The 20,073-nt window shown below is 37.7% G+C and overlaps 1 protein-coding gene across 5 annotated transcripts; it reads right to left on the bottom strand.

The window, feature by feature from the left end:
• Positions 1-765: 765 nt before the first annotated feature.
• csf3r (colony stimulating factor 3 receptor) lies at positions 766-14,947 on the bottom strand. 5 transcript variants are annotated; one of them, XM_011485637.3, is made up of 17 exons: positions 14,803-14,947; positions 12,278-12,379; positions 11,304-11,380; positions 10,899-11,192; positions 8,305-8,437; positions 7,318-7,478; positions 5,970-6,133; positions 5,685-5,835; positions 5,351-5,433; positions 5,035-5,239; positions 4,734-4,922; positions 3,365-3,466; positions 2,988-3,134; positions 2,753-2,893; positions 2,585-2,666; positions 2,427-2,508; positions 766-1,480 (listed from the first exon to the last, which is right to left on the bottom strand). In XM_011485637.3, the coding sequence occupies exons 3-17, from the start codon at positions 11,365-11,367 to the stop codon at positions 1,001-1,003; spliced, it is 2,478 nt and encodes an 825-aa protein (XP_011483939.2). In that variant the 5' UTR covers positions 11,368-11,380; positions 12,278-12,379; positions 14,803-14,947; the 3' UTR covers positions 766-1,000. The 5 variants fall into 5 exon arrangements, with proteins under 5 accessions (XP_011483939.2, XP_011483940.2, XP_011483941.2 ...); XM_011485638.3 differs by having other exon boundaries at positions 11,304-11,377; positions 14,803-14,937; XM_011485639.3 differs by lacking the exon at positions 12,278-12,379 and having other exon boundaries at positions 2,427-2,505; positions 14,803-14,938.
• Positions 14,948-20,073: the final 5,126 nt, after the last annotated feature.

The following is a 20,073-nucleotide window of genomic DNA, read 5'->3' as shown; positions in this document are numbered from 1 at the left end:
TAGTAATACTTCAAAGCAGTAACTTTCATGAAGTAACATTTGTTTAAGGAGTCATGACCATACAGTCAAGGAGATATATGCATCACAATATGAAAGTATATTCTGCAGAAATTATCCTGAAAAAACTTTTATTTTATCAGTCATAAACTACATGATACCATTGCATTAATAACTACAGTCCATGTGTTAAAACAAAATCAAACAGAAACTCACTACTCACTTGTCCTTATAATGCAATTTTGTCTGCCTGCCTGCCTGCCTGCCTGCCAGCCTGTCCGTCTGTCCGTCTGTCTGTCTGTCAAACTTTGGTTGGTTATCTTTCACATAAATCCACTTAATACAAGCAACATTTAAGGATTTTTTTACCCTCATGTTTTAAATAAGCTGAGGCAGTTCAGTGTGTGTTTAATATGGTCGGGAACAATAAATGAACTACAGTAGCCTACTGTTAATGTGATGCTTAAATATGCAGTGCAGAAATAATAAATACGCAATATCAAGTTCAAATCAATGTTGTACTTTATGCTGTTCTACAACATAATTGAGCAAAAGGTTTGAAAATATTCATGTTTACCTTTAACATTATGAGCCCAGAAAACAACATTTTACATATTTCCTTTTATTTTGCAAAAATTGACAGCAAATCTTAAAACTGTGAAAACAAAAGTACAACAACAAAAAAAAATCATTAGAAACATTTCTATATGTATTTTCACAAGGTCAAACATTTTTTATTCATTAAAGAAATCAGCAACATGTCACAGCTGGTGTGTCAGATTGAAATGGCACCTCTTTTATTTTAAAGAAAACAGCAGTCAAAATTAATCCCATTTGAATCAACTTCTTTCAATTAAAGATACATTTTGAACAATCCTTAAAATTCCTTAATATCAAATGATTGTAACTTCAACAGAATTCCCTTATCGTATACAAATGTGACATTGTGGTTATCCAATTACTTTTGTAAAATCATCATTTTTCAAGCATGAGCAAAAGAGCTTCAGTCACTCTCATTATCATACATGGATAATGCGCTAAGAAATGGAAAGTCATCCCAGGCAATGGCAGGATCGTCTACAGTTTCAGGTATGTAATCCTGGAATTGTCCAAAGAAACACTGCTCAGATTTGACCCCAGATACCACATTCTGATAGCACTGTGGACTAAAAGATTCTTCTCTTTCGAGGAGGGGCTGCGTAGACTCAGAGCGCAGATATGCAGGGGGTTCTTCTGGAGCTGGACTGTTGCAGGGAGCGCTGAATATCACAGTAGCATAGGGAACAGAGCTGCTGTTTGAAGCTGTGTATTCAGGGATAAGCGGGGAACCACAAAGGGACTCTCCTAAATCACTGGTGTCCTCCGTACTGTTGAACCAAAGATCATCCTCCTCTTTGCTCAGCTTAGTGGTGAGATCCAGAAAGCTTAGATGAGATAAGTATTTCGGATTTGGCTCGTCATTGTTCCACGAGCCACGAGTGTACTGAAAAAAACAAAATAAAAGAAAAAGCATATGCTTATGATCTTTACGGTAAAATGTATGTGTTTCTCATGGAAACACCCTTTTTTTCTCCTTTTTTATGAGTTTTAGCATCATCTCAGAACCCGGTCAGTCTGCTGAACCAATATTTTTCATGGAAGGAACAACCTCGATTTCAGCTGCGTGCTTGTCCAGAGATGTCTCTCTCTTAGGAGTCAAAAGAAAATGGCAAATATTTAAATTGGAAATTCAGAATAACCAGAAATGCCCAACAGCAAGTACACCTGAATTCATTCAAATCGAAAAGAATATTTTTAAATAAACCATTAAAAACCAAGAAACTTGGCACCAAAATGTTAATTTGCAAAAAAGAATTTATCAAACCTTCCATCCATCAATGTTAAAGACTGTAAATGTTGGATTGCAATTGTTGCTGAACAAATGATTACATTTCAAGAATTAAACAATTCTTTGAAATAGTCCCAGGCACATTTGGACATCAATCATTAAAATGTATGTTTTTTGGTCGTCTGGTTTTTATTTTACTTTATCAGTATTGTTGAAAAATGTTATGTGTCTTAAATAATGCATAAGTGAATCAGTAAAGGTTCAATTCTTCAAAAAATCAAAACAATATTTTTAACATATTGAACTGTCAATAACTATAACATAAAAAATTTCACTTTTAACTTTTTTAAGATATACTAACATTTTTTAAAAGTCCCTTATAGGTTTGGCTTTCACCTTCTTTAGATAAGTTGCTTTTTTCCCTTTGATTTTAACCATCATGGATGTTTTTGTCTGAACTATCCCCTAAAATATAGCTTATTCATCAATTAGAATAGGTAAATTAAGAAGTGTGAACAATAAACGATAGTAAGATACGTCTTATTTTTGGGCGATCCTAATTTTGAGAGTTTTCATTTAACAGGTTTTCAATATTTCACACCTGGGTTGATTCTGGCGGCCATCTCTTAATGCTGCTGTTAGCTGGATCTGGAACATCTGGCCAAAGTCGAACCTTTATTCTGCTGGAAAAGAAAAAATATGACAACTATGGACATGGTTTTCAGCTTTCAGGTTAAAGTAGAGTAAGGATCCTCTTACCTTTTTTGTATGGAGAAAAATGCTAAGAAAGCGATGATGATGATCAATAAAACTCCTACTCCAGATCCGGTTATCATCATATCTGAGAAGAAAAAAAAAATGTAATTATTAGTTGACAAATGTAAACTAAAAACAGCACACTGTGACAAATAATAATTCAGTACCAACCAAAGTGGTCCGTTTTGAAAGTAATTGTGGAGCCGTTGAGGCTGCCTCCAAATGTGCCAAGCATCATGAAAGCTGTATACAGAGATTCAGGCTTAAGGTTTTTCAGGATAATTTCTGTTGTTTTCGAGTCTGCAGTCTGAACTGGAAAAAAAAAATTAAAAAAAATCGAACATTAAAAGAGCCTCAGGTATGAGAAAAACATTTTACGACAGAAAAATACAGGTGGAAAAAGTACCCTTAAGAGCTTCTTTCTCCCCCCAGTAGAAGATTGTGTAGTGCTGGATAAATCCATTCTGTTGATCTAAAGGGATTTTTTCCCAAGTAAGCTCAACGGAGGACATCCAAGTGTTTTTAATTTTTATTTCCGGAACTGTGGATGGAGCTTTAAAAAAGAAAAGAAAAAAACCCATCAGAAAATGTCAGAAAACAACGCAGCTGAGCTCCATAACCCAGTAAACATCATCTATTTCTCTCCACAAGGGGGCAATACTCCATCAAAAATGCCTCATTGTCTAAGCACCTCCACCCTTTCTCTCTTCTTTTTAAACAACAGCAAGAGAACAATTTCACCTCTACTTGTTCTTTTAAATCCTCATGTCTTTGGCGGCTTACCCTTTTGCCTCAAGTAGGCCATAACAGAGTGTGAAAGACCGATCCCATGCTTATAACGTGGATATACAGAGATGCGATAGGGCTTGTAGGGCTCAAAGTTGCCTATTGATGAGAAAAAAGAGATTAGAGTGGATCATTGCTCATCGGCTAAACACACGCAGACAGACTGAATGGGAAGAAGTTGATCTTGCACTTTTATGAAAAAGCCTTTTTAAAAGACAAAGCTATGCGTGTACACTATGAATTACATGGCTGGTGAACACTAGATTTACTAGAAAGAGGCAGCCATTTTGAAATTTGTCATAACTTGGTTAAGAAACTTTGGATTCATAGCACTCTGACTTTTTCTAACATTGTTTTATCATAAAATAAGAGATCTGAGTATTACCACCTTGGATGACCATGGCAGTCAAATCAACTCCACACTTTTTAATGTCGAGGATTTGACTATTTGCTACATCTTTTTCCTGCTCTATTGTCTTGACAAGTGAAAAAAAAGAGCATTACAGAGGTTGCCATGAATTGGCAGCAGGAGCTTCATTCATTAAAATTCCATGAATTTAAACTAATTAGAATATAATGTTTTGGTAACAGAGGAAGACTCAATTCTTAGTATCCTGATGTGTTTTTTCCTATTCTCCAAAATATCCTTAAGCTACGGACACATTGGGTATGTGATGTGCTTTCAAGAAAACGTGCGGGTTCTTGTAAGCCCATGGTGCTCACACTGGGCAAGCAAGGAGGGGCTTCTTCTTCTTTTTCCACCGTTTTCTAGCGAGTGTCCACCACCAACAGTTGAAGGAGGCTTGGTGGCTTGACATGTCAAAGCAGAGCAAATCTCGAATATCTTGTTCCATGTTTTTCCTTTCACAGCTCTACTCCGAGATGTGAAAGACTTGATGTCATAGCATTCTGGCCAGGCACAAACAACACAATTAATAATTTCTCCTCTATGATCTATGTTCAAATGGTTGGCATTTTCATGAGTTAAAAGGGACGCCATCCATACTTCACTAGCAAATCTGGGTCCCCTGGTTTACTTTTCAACGCTCATTCAATGGTTGCTCATTTTACGTACAGCCCGAAAACTGTCGTAGGAACCTGCGTGGTTATGCTGCAAGAGTTTTTAAAGTGGATGCCAAAAACGTTCATACATGTTCATTTGCATAGACTTTTCACTGGAAGTGGTCGCTTAAACACACGTTGCAGAGGGCGGTGTGAATGTAGCTTAAGATCTTTTCAGTATGATCCAAAGTATATACCAATAATGTCCTGGTGGTTAAAATGACCAAAGTCATTCAAGTAGTTGTGGAATTCCAGCAGAGCGAGTGTTAAAAAAGTAGTAAGTACATTAATGGCATGTCCATACCTGCTAAAATAAGTTTAGTTTGGTTTTTGTCCACTTTTTCAAAATGGACATGGGAGAGATTTTCCTTTAACATCGGTCTCCATTCCACCACAAAACCAGTGAGATCTGTCGAGACCAAATGTGTCCAGTGGACCAGAAATGACTGGTTATCTAAAGGAACAGCTGTGACATCTTGTATTGTAGTTTGATCTACAGACAAAGACAGAAACATTTTTTTTTTCAAACTTTAAATAAAACCTTTTTTTTCCTTTCAAAATCAGTTTCTAAACTGCACCAAACTTAGGCCTTAGAGTTCAGTTACCTTGAGGTGGGTAAATGTGAATTACTGTCGGAGGGGATTTTCCAGCTCTATTAACAGCAGTCAGATAGACTTTCTTCACTCTCGAAGAGAGCGGGAAAGTGCAGTACTTCCAACTTGTTGAGCACAGAATTCCCAGTTGTGGTTTATGAGACCTTGAGATAATGTATGAGATATTTTGTCCATTTGCATTAAATTGTTTTGATGGCTAAATGGTGAAGGAATAAGAGGGAGAAATTATTTGAAAGTAGGTCTTGTAGATTCCATCGGACACTGAAGTTGCATCATTTTCTGGTGTGTTGGGACATAGTGTGCATACCTTCCAGAACAAACTTATGTTTAGTTGAGTGGGTTTGCGATACCAGGATACGTTTGCCAATGTATCAAAGCGTCCAGTGGGGGCTGAAAAGCAAAGCAAAGGATGATGGCACGTCAAAGGCAACATTTATTTTCCATTTGAAAAGAGGGGCCATTAAATAAAGAAAAGGTTTATAGATTGTCATCTTGAGCGTGTGCCAATACTCCACACAAAAGGACGTTCAGAGCAGGACATTTGCATGCTTGCAAGAAAGATAGTTTGAAAGAAAAAAGGCGAAAAAATAGAAGATGTTGGAAGAGCTGATTGTGTCATTCTGAATTGATCTGAAGGCTACCTGACTCCAAAGTGACTCCAGTTTGGCTGCTGCTCCACTCACTCCAGGGACCTTTCTTGACCCTGACTCTGATTTGGACCCAGTACTGAGTCCCATGAAGGAGGGAGCGAAGGGTCACCACATCACAATTTTTGGTCTTATTGCAGTCAATCTGACACAAAACACAAAAATGCAACTTAAAGTTCAAGCAGATGAGCTTCATGTGAGCCCAAAAACTTCAATTGTGTTTTTTCAAACTCTTTATTTGAGGTTTTCTTTGAAATTCTGTGAACTCTTGGAACTCACCTGTTTGATGGGCAAATTGCTGCTGTCTGCTGCCTTAACTAAGACTTCCAGATTTAGACTTCGGATGTGTATCCAACTGTTTTGAATCAGAATCCACTTCAGCTGCAGACAGCCAGGTTTTTTACATACCGTGATCCACTCGATTTTTGGTGGGTCAAGCTTGGCTAACAAAAAAAATAAAAATAAAAATATTAGGGCTATCAGGACGTTCTTGGATTATTTTCATTTTTTTCGACAAAGGGAAATTTTTAGATCTAAAGCTTTTATTTTTTTGCAAAGCAAGGCTTTGATTAAAAAAGGAAAGTGTTTCTTGATAACAGCCAAGAGAATCAGTACTGCACCACTGAAGTCGTTTTAAATCTTCTTCAAAAATATCAATGCTTTGGTGGGATTATAAAGGTTTACCTCCTCCCATTTCTTTTGTTGTAACTTATTAGAATCCAATTAACAAAATTCATATTTATTGGATGAATTTACTGCATGTATACGTAAAAAATGTGTATTTATGATTAAATGTACATATTATGGAATCACATACATGTGTGTGTGGATGTATGTATAGAGATGTATGTACATGTACATGTGTGTATTAATACATGTTTTTCTTCTTCTTTTTCTATTTTTCAATCAATTCATTCAATTGTCCTAACTACATGTGACATATCTGTTATATTTATTCTGTCTTCTTTTTTTGTTTTGTTTTCTTGCAATTCCAATCAACAAGAAATACAGTGATCACTTTTTGTCAAACTAATAGAGGTTTTTTCATCAGAAGATATCACAAGTAAATCCATAATCTAAATGGTTCAACATAAATCCTCACAAAATACATTTTTACCAGTAAACTGCTTGATTTCTATTTTTTCAATAAAGGATTTTTTCTTTGTTAAGCTTAAGTCTAACTCCCACAAATATATATAATAATTCACAAAGATAACTAGATTATTTTAGATAACCTTTTGTTAGTATATTTTAAAATGTATGTCATTCATCTATTGAGAACTATCCATAGATTATAGCCTCTTCCTTCTAAGAAGTGTGACTTGGGTCGATGGAGCCAAGCTAGGCCATGCTAGGCAGGGTGTATTCCCAACAACCAGGGCCACATTCAGAGATCCACAACCACATGCTCACACTTACTTCTACGATGGCAATTTAGAGCCATCAAAAAGCCTATAAAACATGTTTTTGTACTGCTGGAGGAAATTGGAGCACCCTGAGGAAACCAACACTCACACCGGCAGAACATAAAAACTCCTCTCTGAAAGGACCCAGCTGGGAATTGAACCAATAACTATTTGGCAGTGAGGCACTGCTGCTTACCACTAAACCAGACCACATTTCTTACCTGAACTGACTGGTTCCAAAGTGATGGCAGTTGAAATTGCCTGACCAAGTTCATTCACAGCCTTCACGTATATGTTCATGTCAGAGAAGAGACTCAGGTCAGAGCGGGGGATTGTATAGCGGTGCACTCCTGCAGGAGCTTCATAAGTGTAGTTTGATTCCCTGAAATGATAAAATTATACCACGGAAATTAAATTGGACTTTACTCAGCCTTTACCAAAAATTTTGTAAATGACACATAAAGGAAGATATTTTCTGAACTTCACATAAATGGACACATTATTCTTTAATTTCTCAGATTTTTCATTTAACTATTTAGTCAGTTGCTCAGCTGCTTACTACACCGTTCTGTTCTTGTTTTTAATTCTTTCATGAAAATAAATGATCAAAACTGATCAAAGTGGAAAAGTTTCTGAATCTTGAATTGCGTTTGTATGTAGAACAGCATGATCCATTTTGCTCAAAAGAAAACTGGGGGAGTTTTTATTTTTTGGTCAAACTATGAAGCCTCTTGTTGACATATGAGAAGACATTAAGAATTGCATGTCCTGGGAAAAAATTGCTACCAATCCTGCAAAGAAATGTCTTCACTATTTTCAATGAAATATTGATAAAACAGGCACTGCAGGAGATTAGGTATAATTGTGTAAATGAAAAAGCTGCTTCATTTAGGAAAAAATAACAGCAGGGGAAAAAAAATCATCATCAATACTTTCAGAAAAGCTCCTCAGGGAGTGTCAAAATCTGTACAAGCATGTCAAAATAAAACCTGTCGTGCTTCAATGAGGGTGTATATCATGTCAATCACTGATTATTTTTGTAAACTTAACAGACAATCTATAGGTTACTATGTACATATTAGGCAAATAAGAGGAATAGGACTACTATTAATTACAGTAACATTTCACGACCTTCCCAGGTTCTGTAAAAGGATCGAGATTTTTTCCTATCACAACTGTCTCGGTGTGAATTTTGTTTTTTGTCAGACCTTGTTTTACTATGGAGAGAGTAAGATGTGTGAAGATACGTCTGCAGCTCCCCAGGATCCCAGCTGCAGGTCAGAGAGATGGGTCTGGTAAGGTTTGCCTGACAACTAAGATTTTGTGGCACTTCTGGTGGATCTACGGATAAAGAGAACAAACAAAAACATAATAAATGCATGAATGGAGGATTGATGAGGATGTGAAAGTGTGATTTATTAACTTTAATTTTTACATCAGCATTTGTTTTAAAGGTGTTCACTTCAAAAGATGGGATAATAGGACATTTTCAAACTCATTCTGAAATAACCACAGATAAAGAGCGAATGATTGACTGATGATCTGGTCCAAAGACACATCTTTGGATTTAGGTGTCAATATATAAAATAACTTGTCTGCATCCCAATGTGGTGGAAAAGGAAGAGATTCCCTTAGACTACTTTCACACAAAAGCGTGTTTCTGGCTTCCACGTTCCAAAATCTTCACGCACACACATTTTTAAGACCATTATCGGGGTCTGTGTGCACAAACACGCTGCCGTTGATTGCGTGTTGAAAGTACCAGGTTTAACTTCAACTAATCAGGGACTTGGTAGTGATGGATGGATGGCACCCTTCAATTTGCAGAAGTGCTAAGTATTTGAAATGGATCATGGAGGAGAAATTGATACAGTGGTGGGGAAAGTTGTTGGTACACCTCAGTTAAAAAAAGAAGGTCCACAATGCTGACTGAAATGACTTGAAGCGCTCAAAAGTAACAATAAATTAAAATTGATTGAAAATCACATAATCAAAATCAGCCATTACTTTTGAGTTGTTTATTAACAGAATTATTTAAAAAAAAACTAATGAAATAGGGCTGGACAAAAATGATGGTACCCATAACTTAATATTTTGTTGCACAACCTTTTGTGGCAATCACTGCAATGAAACAGTTTCTGTATTTGTCAATGAGCCTTCTGCACCTGTCCACAGGTATTTTGGCCCACTCCTCATGAGCAAACTGCTCCAGCTGTCTCAGGTTTGACGGGTGTCTTCTCCAAATGGCAGGTTTCAGCTCCTTCCACAGATGTTCAATGGTATTCAGATCTGGGCTCATAGAAGGCCACTTCAGAATATTCCAACGCTTTTCTCTCAGCCATTCTTGGGTGTTTTTGGCTGTGTGTTTTGGATCGTTGTCCTGTTGGAAGACCCATGACCTGCGACTGAGACCAAGCTTTCTGACACTAGGCAGCACATTTCTATCCAGAATGCCTTGATCATCTTGAGATTTCATTTTACCTTGCACAGCTTCAAGACACCCTGTGCCAGATGCAGCAAAGCAGCCCCAAAACAGAACTGAGCCTCCTCCATGTTTAACAGTAGGGACAGTGTTCTTTTGGTTGTATGCTTCATTTTTGAGTATACGAACATAGAGCTGATGTGTCTTACCAAAAAGCTCCAGTTTTGTCTCATCTATCCAAAGGACATTTTCCCAGAAGCTTGGTGGCTTGTCAAGATGCATTTTTTGCAAATTCCAGTCTTGCTTTTTCATAATTTCCTTTCAACAGTGTTGTCCTCATTGGTCATCTTCCATGAAGTCCACTCTGGCTCAAACAACGACGAATGGTGTGATCTGACACTGATGTACCTTGATCTAGGAGTTCACCTGTAACCCTTGTGCTATCCTAGGCACTTTAACATTGGGAGTTGGGTCATCTAGACCCACTAGACAATGCTCTGAACCTTTTTTCTTCAGTGCTTTGTGATCTTCACTGGTGTCCATGGATTACATGAAATCTTTCCACCTTTATCCACCTTTGTTATGGTAGGAAGAACACGTCAAAGTCAGGGTGGGGTCATCTAAGATAGCACAAGGTTTAATGTCTTTGGAGGTTATCCTGGCCTCTTTGGATACAGTTCGAACTATCGGTCTCCTCAATTTGTCATCAATTTTCCTCTTCTGGCCACGTCCAGGGAGGTTGGCTACTGTCCCGTGGATCTCAAACTTCTGAATAACATGTGCCACTGTCGTCACAGGAACTTCAAGCTGCTTAGAGATGGTTTTCTAGCCTTTACCTTTACGATGTTTGTCTATAATTTTGTTTCTAATGTCCTGGGACAATTCTCTCCTTCACTTTCTGTTGTCCATGTTCAGTGTGGTAAACACCTTTTTACCAAACAGCAACATGACTATTTGTCTCCTTTTAAATAGGCAGACTGAATGATTATGGGTTTGAAAACAGCTGTGATGTGAATAGCTGTGAATAGTTCTCAGTCTTTTATGGAGGAACCATCATTTTTGTCCAGCCCTGTTTCATTAGTTTGTTTTTTAAAATAATTCTGTTAATCAAAAACACAAAAGTGATGGCTGATTTTGATATTTTTATTTTCAATAAATTTTAATTTATTCTCACTTTTGAACGTTTCAAGTCATTTCAGTGAGCATTGTGGACTTTCTTTCTTTAACTGAGGGGTACCAACAATTTTGTCCACCACTGTATCTGTATATTTTAAGTGTGCAGATATTTTACCACTACTGTTACACACTAAAGGGTTGCATTTGCTGGAAAAACACATAAAAACATCTGATTGAACAAATGAAAAGAGGATTCTTTCTCACATCCAGCATGGATCTGCACTCCTCCCACAATCTGGTCAAAGTTTTTGATGTAGCACGTGAGAACGGCCTTCGTGTGATTAAAGCTTGAAATGGCAACTGTGGACTTCGTCTCATTCTTGTTGAACTCAGTACTGCCAGGAATAACTTCACTGTCAAGAAGCCATTCAAGTTGAACAGCCTGTCCCAAGAAAAGAGGGCAACCCTTGTCGACGACACAGGTGGCATTGACTGGTGACCCTAGGGGTACCACAGGGCTTGACGACTGGACATCTGCACAGCGATTCAAGTTGTCACCTTAAAACAGAAAGCTGCATTAAATGTGCACTCCTTCATGGGTTCAAACTTCTAAAAGCTAGCGTTTTTCCTAGAGTTAAGAATATATATCTTTCTGAGAGGAACACTTACCATTCCAAGCTCCGTTTACCAGCGCCACCAGCATGGCAATCAGTAGCATCCATGTAACTATCATTGTGGCAAATCTACTAAAAGACCACACAGATATTTAACAGACTATCAATATACATCAAATTATAAAGCATTTTTAGTCCTTTGATAATCTCGCGATGCTGCTAAAACTTCTGTGATAATCTGCCAAATAAAAACCTGTGATGTTTACTAGGGCATAGTTTCTGCAGAGCGGCAGTAGTTCATTAGAAATTTGCCTCTGAGTTGTGGTTGGACTGTTGGTGCAGAACAACCCCAACCTCCCTTACCGTCACCCATAACTAAGCTATCTAATTACACACTCTCCCACTGTCCTACAGTCCCTCACACCCCTAACCTAACATTATCGGGGAAACAAAAACGGAGGGCAATATTGAAGCTAACCTGCCGTACAGTTTTGAGCCAGATGCAAACTCGGACAAAGACAACAAAAACGTACATGGATCTGTCTGCAAGTGGATCAGAATGGAGCTGAACAGGGGGCTTCAGGCTCGCCCAGTGTATTTTCTCTATAAACACTTTTCTAATGGTATTTTTTCATCTGCTCCTGATTTACAAGGATGTAAACAAAAAATAAATTTAGTTATGCAATTTAAAGCTCAATTTTCTTTACAGATGTAACTCCATCATCAGAAAAATGGCACAAGAACAGCTTAAATATACCAAAAACTCAATTTTCGGAACTGGATCTTTATGACATACATTTACAAAAGATGCTCTTATTTTTACCATTATGTTGTTGAAACAATGTGACTCATAGTGTAAAGCTGTTAAAAGCTACGGCAATTCAAATATAAATGACCTGTATTGGGAACCATTATTCAATCATTTTAGTATCCCTTGGTAAAAATACACTTTCTGAATATGAGGTCTATTCAAGAATAACATGATTGGGGAAAGCACATTCAGTTTTGGGGGCTACTTCAAATACTCACCATTACACAAGAAGGGAATGACGAATTTCACCTAAATGCTTTGCTGGCTCATAAAGCCCTGGCAACAAGAGCCAGACATGTTTTCACAGCATTCCTGCATCTCTGCATAAACATGAAGATGAAACCACGTCAAACTATGTCGCAACGTTACCCTATGGCTAACCAATCAAAAGTAAACAAAAAAAAGAAGAAAGAAGTAATACACATAAAAAAAAAAAAAAACTGAAGTTATTTCATTTAAAAGATCAAACAATAAATTATAGACTTACTGCAAATCAAATTTAGGGTAGCAAAGAAGCAGTTCTGTTGGAGATCTGGACAAAAGTTAAACCTACAAGATTACAATTCTCTGATGTCTCAATCTGAGGTCAGATTGAGTCATGGAAACTAAATGTAACCTAACTTAGTATGTCCAAAAGAAAATGTCCAGAAAAATGGACATAAATTGAATAAATCAAAAATACTTAGTGAATCTACATTAATAAATAAATGTTATGTTTTTATTGGTACAGAAATTCAACATTTTTGTTAAATTCTCTCTTGGGCTATCATTTTTGTGTCATTCTTAAAATACAGTAAAAAAGAAATTGTGCTATGACGAAAAAAAACACTTAAATTCTGAATTTGACCAATTAAGTTCTCCTAGAGACAAATTTGGTTTTGTCTCTTAAAGACCCCCTCTGCAGAAAATTGTGATTTTGTTGCATTTAACATGTTCTTGTAACATTTTTCTCACGATATAAAGAAAGTTAGGCTTAAAGTAGCCTTTCTGAGTCTTTCCTTGTTCAATTCCTTGTGAATAGGAGCAGTTAGAAAACACCAACAGAATGTCTTAGAAAACAACAGTTTGTTTTCAATTTTGGCTAAAAACAGCATAAACATAATTAAAAGACCACTACGAACGCTTTTAAAATAGCTCAAAACATGATCAGAGTGGGACTTTGAAAATCAAAAGTCCTGTTTAACGCGTTTGCATGGAAAGGAGTTCCAATAAATAACCACAGACCTAAGATTTCTGCTAAGATTTGACAAGATCCTTTCTTGTTTTAACAATTTTGTGACATTTTAACTGAATTTAGATGGCAGGAAAACAAGCAGAACAGTTCAGATATGAAACCATTGTAATCAGAAAAACCTTAAACATAATAAGTCCTTAAAAACTACTCATATCCCAATACAGTAAAACTAATGGTTTCGTATTACTATCATCCATAATTAATAGTCTTTAAACATTAAATGCATCACTATTGAATGCCATAATGCTTTCATGTATTACTTCATATGAAAGTTAGTCACATTCAATGCAAAAACAATTTCAGTGAGTAATCCTTTGTATAAATGATGAGCCAGGGAACTAAGCCACAGCGTTGAGAAACTTCCTGACTTCTTGTAACATACACACAAAGTGTCCTTGTATGCTTTTACTAAAGAACCAAAGGACCTCTCTCAAAATGTGTGAACCGATTGTTTATTTTTATTATAATTTTTATCCTTCCTTCTATGTGCTTCAATTCCAGAACAAGATTTTAGAGCAGAGTCCCAAAAAACTGAACAACTTCTCAAACGGAGACGATTTCACTTGGAATTCACATCAATTGCCATTTTTCAGTTTTCTCCCAGTTTTGTGACCTCTGCCTGCAATGTTAACAGCCAGCACATCTTCTGCATTAAAAAAAGTGTTTCTTTAGCATTTCTTATTGTTATTTACTCTTTAAAGCTTTGACTGATAATTACTGATGGCCTGTAGCTGTGACCAAAAGCAACGGAGCAAGAGAAAGAAGCAATCCAGTTGTAAAGCCTATCGATAAAAGTGTCGGGCAATCATGTTCCCAGCTCGTGAATGTAAAACTATTTTCTGGAAAAGAGCACATATTTTTTTCTGCAAGTTGTGTCACTGTTTGTGAGGAAACATGTTTTTCCTGTTGCTGTTGGGGGTAACAGAACACCCACTTTCAGGATTTGGCAATATCCTTCACACAAGTGAAAGACTCAATGCAAGTTCCTCTTCTTAAACAAACTTCTCACAACAGGTACTTTGCTTTGAGAAGAAAAAAATGACACAAAGGTTTGGATGTTGTCACTTGATAACAGAGCAGTCCTGTCAAGTCAGATTAACAGATTTTTAGTGTCAGCACTTACCGGTAAACAAACTCCTAAAAACAACAAGAAACTCATAAGCCATCTGTTTCACATCCTCTTTTTACTCTATTGGAGAACACCAGTGTGTTTTCCAGACCACAGCACTCACATTTTACTCCAAAGGTGACATGCTGGAGAAGCAGTCAAAAAAAAAAAAAAAAAACTGTCCAAGACTATAAGTTAATATAATATGCATTCATCAACAGAAAATAGGATCAACATCATAAGTTGACAACACAGTGACCAGAAAATCCGATGAGATATCCAGCATGCCAGACTCTCTCATCAAACACATTTGCCAACTGGGCAGAGATGCTTAAATCAAAACAGTGAAAGACTGCATGAAAGTTGATACAAAAGAGCAGAGAGAGGCTTGCTCTACTCACCATGCAGCAGCAGATGCAGGAGCAAACAGTGTTCACCAGCTCTGATGAGGCTGTGTGACTCAACTGTTGACTGTTGGACGTACGTGTGGCTTGGTTAGCCAAGCTGCTTCTGCAGCAGCAACATCCTTGTTTCTGAATTCATGAAACTTCACTCTATTCCAGGAAGAAACATATGACTGATGGGGCCCTGTAATGGGAAGTAAAAGTGGAATGTTTTTCACCCAGAAGAGACGAGTGGTTCAACTCATCAAGTTTAATTAGATTGATTAGAATTCACTTTAAGCAATTAAATATCTGTTTTTAGGAGATTTGACTCTGCAAATAGTCTAGAATACAGGCAATTTTCTCATTGACTCAATTCTTTTTCCAAAAGGTGCTAATATGACCATCAAAAGCTCTCCAATATGAGTAAAGGGAGCATTGCAGCAAAAAGAAATGCGATCGTTTCGGCTCAGGATGACCCGTCTGCGCTGGGAGTGACCCCTGAATAGGCAGATGTGCTTAGCTGCTTTGAAATGCAGTTATCTTCCTTTCTCACAACGTGTAAGCCTATGTCAGCACAATAATAGAGCAAGAGCTTAAATGGGATTGTAAGCCGCGCCTTGACCCCTCAAGGGCACTTGAAACTATCAAGTTTATTAGCTTATTAAATCGTAAAATGATTTTGTGGATGCGGCTTCATTTGAGACAGGGAGGACAGAGTACCATCGAGTTAACCCACTCAACTTCTCATCTAATGGCTGAATCTCTGCCTGGTCACTCAGCTGCCCTCAAAATCATAATGACGGCTAACGGTAAATAAAGGGGCCACTGAGAGGGGATTTAAAAGCAAACAGCGGTGAGTTCTTAAACAAGAGTCAATGAGAAAAAAAAAAAAGCCTGAGCTGATCCTAATTAAAAACACATTAATGGACTACCATGAGTTGATTTATTTTTGCTTGATCTTATTTCCTAATCAGCAATGATGAAAAAAAGTGTTCTCCGTCCACTGAGCATTACATGCAACGTTTCAGTGAGCAATAAAATTAGCTGGAGACCCCAAAGCTAAACTGATCTGATGAAGCAGATTTGATTAGGTTTTTTTTGCACTGTACTTAATAAAAAGTCCGTCTCCCCCTTCAGATTCCCCCTCACATTAACAGTGTGGCCAACCCCAAATGAGTCATTATGGTGTCAATTATCCAATTTGGAAATTCGCATGAATTTGCAGCTTGATGATTGGAAATCTGCTTGATTAATGCTTCTAAATTGACCCTTAGGTGTTAATGCGAGAGTGTGGCGACCTGTTTAGGGTGTACCCAATATTTGCCCAACAGCAGCTGGGTCGACTCCAGCAACCCCATGACCTCGAAAAGGGATTCAGTGGGTTCTGAAAATCAAAATCAGGTTTTCCTTTTAAAACTCACAACATATGTCTTACTCACAACTTGTTGATAAATTGCCTGTCTGTTATTCAATTTCATAAATTATTTATTTTTCAGAAGTCGACGATTAACCAAAAAAATTTAAATCTTTGAAAACATGCATCAGACTGAAAAAAAATGCAAGAAAGCACAAAGGAAATGTTTGCATCTGCAAGACAACGTTAGATTTTCATTTTTTGAAATAAAATGAAATTCAAACCTTTTCTTTTGGTTCTGAACTTGTGCTTTTAGTCAACACTGACATTCTCATACTTAAGTTGGTAAAAAAAAATTTAAGAGAAAAGACGGGTTTGTGTTGTTTCCAGTCAACTTCTCCTTCAGCGGTCCATGAAAATCAGAGATAAGTGAAAGCAGCATTTTAAAAGCAAAGTACTATAAAAAAAATGGCTGTGTTGTCACAGTACAGAAACACATTGAAGTTCCCTTGTTTTTAGCATTGATGATCTTCCACACCCATCCAAGACAAACAAATGAGCAAAAACACCAATGTCAACAACAGTCTTCTGGAGTGTCTAGATTAGAGATTAAAAAAAACTGTATTATCAAATAATTGGACTCAGGTCAGCCGATTGGGTAACCAGTAGACAAAATGTGTCGATTTTGCAATTGTTTACATTTACAATAGAAAAAGTGCTTTTGCAGCCTGATTTTAAAACATTTCCACCCATATGGCTAGCTTTTGTATTCATGACAACATACTATACTTTTTATTTCTGACTACACTGAGGTCACTACCATTATCTCAACTGCAGTGTAGCTCCAGACCCCCAGTTAAAGTACCACAACAGAAGGCTTCTATAAAAAGATGACGCACACTGAATATTCTCAGAAACACTTTACAGCTTTTGAAAAGTTTCCCTAAATTTTTTTGTACAAACTGAAGAAAGACCATTTTAATTTAATCCATCTAAAAGCTGACTGATCAATATGTGGAATAATTTAGTGTGAATAATGTTTTTGACAGGTTTCAATCCCAACGTGTCATCAAATCTGATGAAACCAAATAATGTTTTTTTTAAGAATGTACAATACAAAATATTTGTATGCTTATATCTAAATTCATTCATGACTGCAAAACTGAAAATGTATTAACTGGAAGTTCTTCATTTGAAGCGGTGTACACACTGAGTTTTTGTGAAATTGGGCTACCAGACAGCAATTTAAAAAAAAAAAAAAAACAGAAGCCAAATGTGACTGAGAAGATGTACAGGATTGTATAACAAATTATTGAAATTTATTTTTTTGGAAAAGAAAAATCAAATAAAAATGTACCAGAAAAAATAAATTAAATACTGACTAAAAAGAACAGAAGCTTTAGATTGTGAATGTAAGGAAATGTCTAAAAAACAAACTACAGCTCTCAGAATGCGTTCTCCAGAAACACAAGTCAGAATGTTGTCCCTCAACAGGATTTAGGCTACGTTCACACTGCAGGGCTTAATGCTCAATTCGGATTTTTTGAAAAAATCCGAATTGTTTGCTAGACCGTTCACATTTCCAAGTAAATCCGAACTTTTGTGATCTCCAGTGTGACCGTGACACGACCCAAACGAGACCCGCATGCGCAGAAGCCAGAAGAATACTCAACGGTGAACGACGTCACTCGTTTGCGGAGCCAACGTTAACAATGGATGTCAACAACAGTGTTGTCAAAAGCGGAGCTCTTTTTGTAATATTAAATTTATTTTCACAAAGGAGCAGCACAATTACAATCTTCTCATTTTAAGAAGGCATTGGAGTCGGGATCGTCTGTACCCACTGTAGTGGAAGAGGAATGTGTATGTGCTGGGGCCGCGCGCCCGCGTGTGTGCAAGCGCGTGCCGCGATAGAGAATAGGGGGGGGCAGTGTGGGCGCGCATTCATGTTGTGTGTTACGGAGGACGGTAATAAAAGAAGGTTTCCCCCAAAATAAATGCTATGGACTCTTTATTAACCCGTTCTGGAGAATCTAAGGATCAGAACAGGGAGGAGGAGGAGGATCGACTCGGGTCCCCCGCGCTTGAGCACGGTCAAAGGGGAGAAAGAAAAAAAAGTTATCGCGGTAAAGGTTCAACACCACGCTCTGCCATTTATCTGGAATTTTTTTCAAAAACCGCCCAGTTGCGATCAGAGCCCTGGAGTTTGGCCTGAAAAGAGCGATCAGCCCAAATATTAATCCAATCGGTGACCTCTCTTCCCTTCTACTGACTGATCTCAGCAGCATCGTCCACCATGGTTGATGTTTACGTTCTCGTTCCCGCCTACTTCAACGCAAAATGATGACGTTTGTTGCGTGTCGATGACGTACAGTTCGGAATCAAGTCGCCTGGCCGGTCAGACGGCGGTCGCAATTGAAAAGATCGGCTACAATTCGGAATCAGGCCGGCAAACCCACGGGGCCTGGGTCGCATTTGAAAAGATCGGATCTGTGTCATTCAGACTGTCATGAAAAGATCGGAATTGGGCCGCTTAGGGGCAAAAAATTCGGAATTGGGTCGTTTCAGCCTGCAGTGTGAACGTAGCCTTTGATCATACAAGATCATGTCTGAGAACTACATGTTGCGTTTTATTTAGAAAATTAAGGTGATTTAGACTTCCTTTTAATGTTCTCCTTTGCCCAAACCTTTAAATGTAAATTGATAGTTTTGCTGCAACAGTGAAACAATACACAACCATGAAATGGTTCTGAAATTGTGCGTAACCACATTCACTGATTTGCATTTACTGCTGCTAACACTGATCAGGGCTGTGACACATCTGCACACTGCATCCATGTAAGCATGGTTATAAAAAAACTAAAACAGACGATTTAAGGATTTAACAGTCTCTCAAACATGACTATTCTCTAGATAATGACACTAATGACTTTCAAATTATTTGGAAGTTTATTGCTTATGGTTGCCGGAATTCGTGTTCAATGTTCCAACATTCGAGTTAGTTCTCCAAAAGTGAAGCAACCCCTTGTGCTTAACTGCTGTGTGCCGCACCGAGTGTTTGTGAAAGAAAGAACGTCTGATAAGCTCAGACTCGCGTGCTTCTTCTGCTCCTTACATGCACCCAGTCCACCCCTATCTGGTACCTGTCACAGGCGAGCTGCAAAATGGAATTGACTATTGATTTCCCCCTTACCACAGGTCAGTTGAGCTGGCAAGCTACAGAAGGATCCCCGAGAGCCATGAGTGGGACAACATGAGTATTGAAAACTTGAAGGAAACCCGCATTACAAAAATCGTGGTCATAGTTGGGCTGCTGTTATTTGCACGCATTTGTGCAACCAGCGCTAAAACAGAAGCTTGGCCACATGGAATATGAGGCCAAGATGCTCATTGCCTGCATGCATTTTAACCAACTTATCCTAAAGTGTGAATAATCACTTCCTTCTTGTTAGGCATCATTTTCGGAGCTTTAGTAAAGGGCAAAAGTCAGTATTGCATAATAGGGTATATTTTTTCTCCCCTCTGGGGGAAAAAAAAAAAAAAAAAAAAAAAAAAAAAAAAGGGGAGATGCCCTGGTTGAAAGACATTAACTGGATACAGTTAGAGTCGGCCTAGTTAAACTTTGGTCAGCATGCATTTTTAAATAGTATTAAAACTGAGCTGAGGACAGTGTTCACAGGAAATCAGAAATCCGATTGAATTAAAAATTATACAGTGAAAAATTGAGCTTAGTCACTGCTACAATCCACAAGAGCTTCTAGGGCACACAAAACTGACCCGTCGACACATTACAATAATCCAGTTCGAGTTTGTTAGAGGGGCCCTCTGCCTAGAAACCATTTATACCAACTTCCCCAATCTGGAAGAACCAGCAGATGGCACTGTAGCAACATCCAAACTGCAAGAAATGGACATGATAGGACAAAGTAAAA

This window comes from Oryzias latipes, chromosome 16, assembly GCF_002234675.1.
Source record: "Oryzias latipes chromosome 16, ASM223467v1".
Taxonomy (NCBI): Eukaryota; Metazoa; Chordata; class Actinopteri; order Beloniformes; family Adrianichthyidae; genus Oryzias; species Oryzias latipes.
This window is presented reverse-complemented; position numbering and strand designations above follow the sequence as displayed.

Excerpts from the sequence above, each read along its gene's own strand:
- csf3r (XM_011485637.3), bottom strand. The coding sequence starts at position 11,367 with ATGATAGTTACATGGATGCTACTGATTGCCATGCTGGTGGCGCTGGTA. Across the intron at positions 7,479-8,304 it reads TCTCTCCATAGTAAAACAAG|GGAATCAAACTACACTTATG; the intron begins GTCTGACAAAAA and ends TTATCATTTCAG. Across the intron at positions 3,467-4,733 it reads AACTAAACTTATTTTAGCAG|GCAACTTTGAGCCCTACAAG; the intron begins GTATGGACATGC and ends TCTCATCAATAG.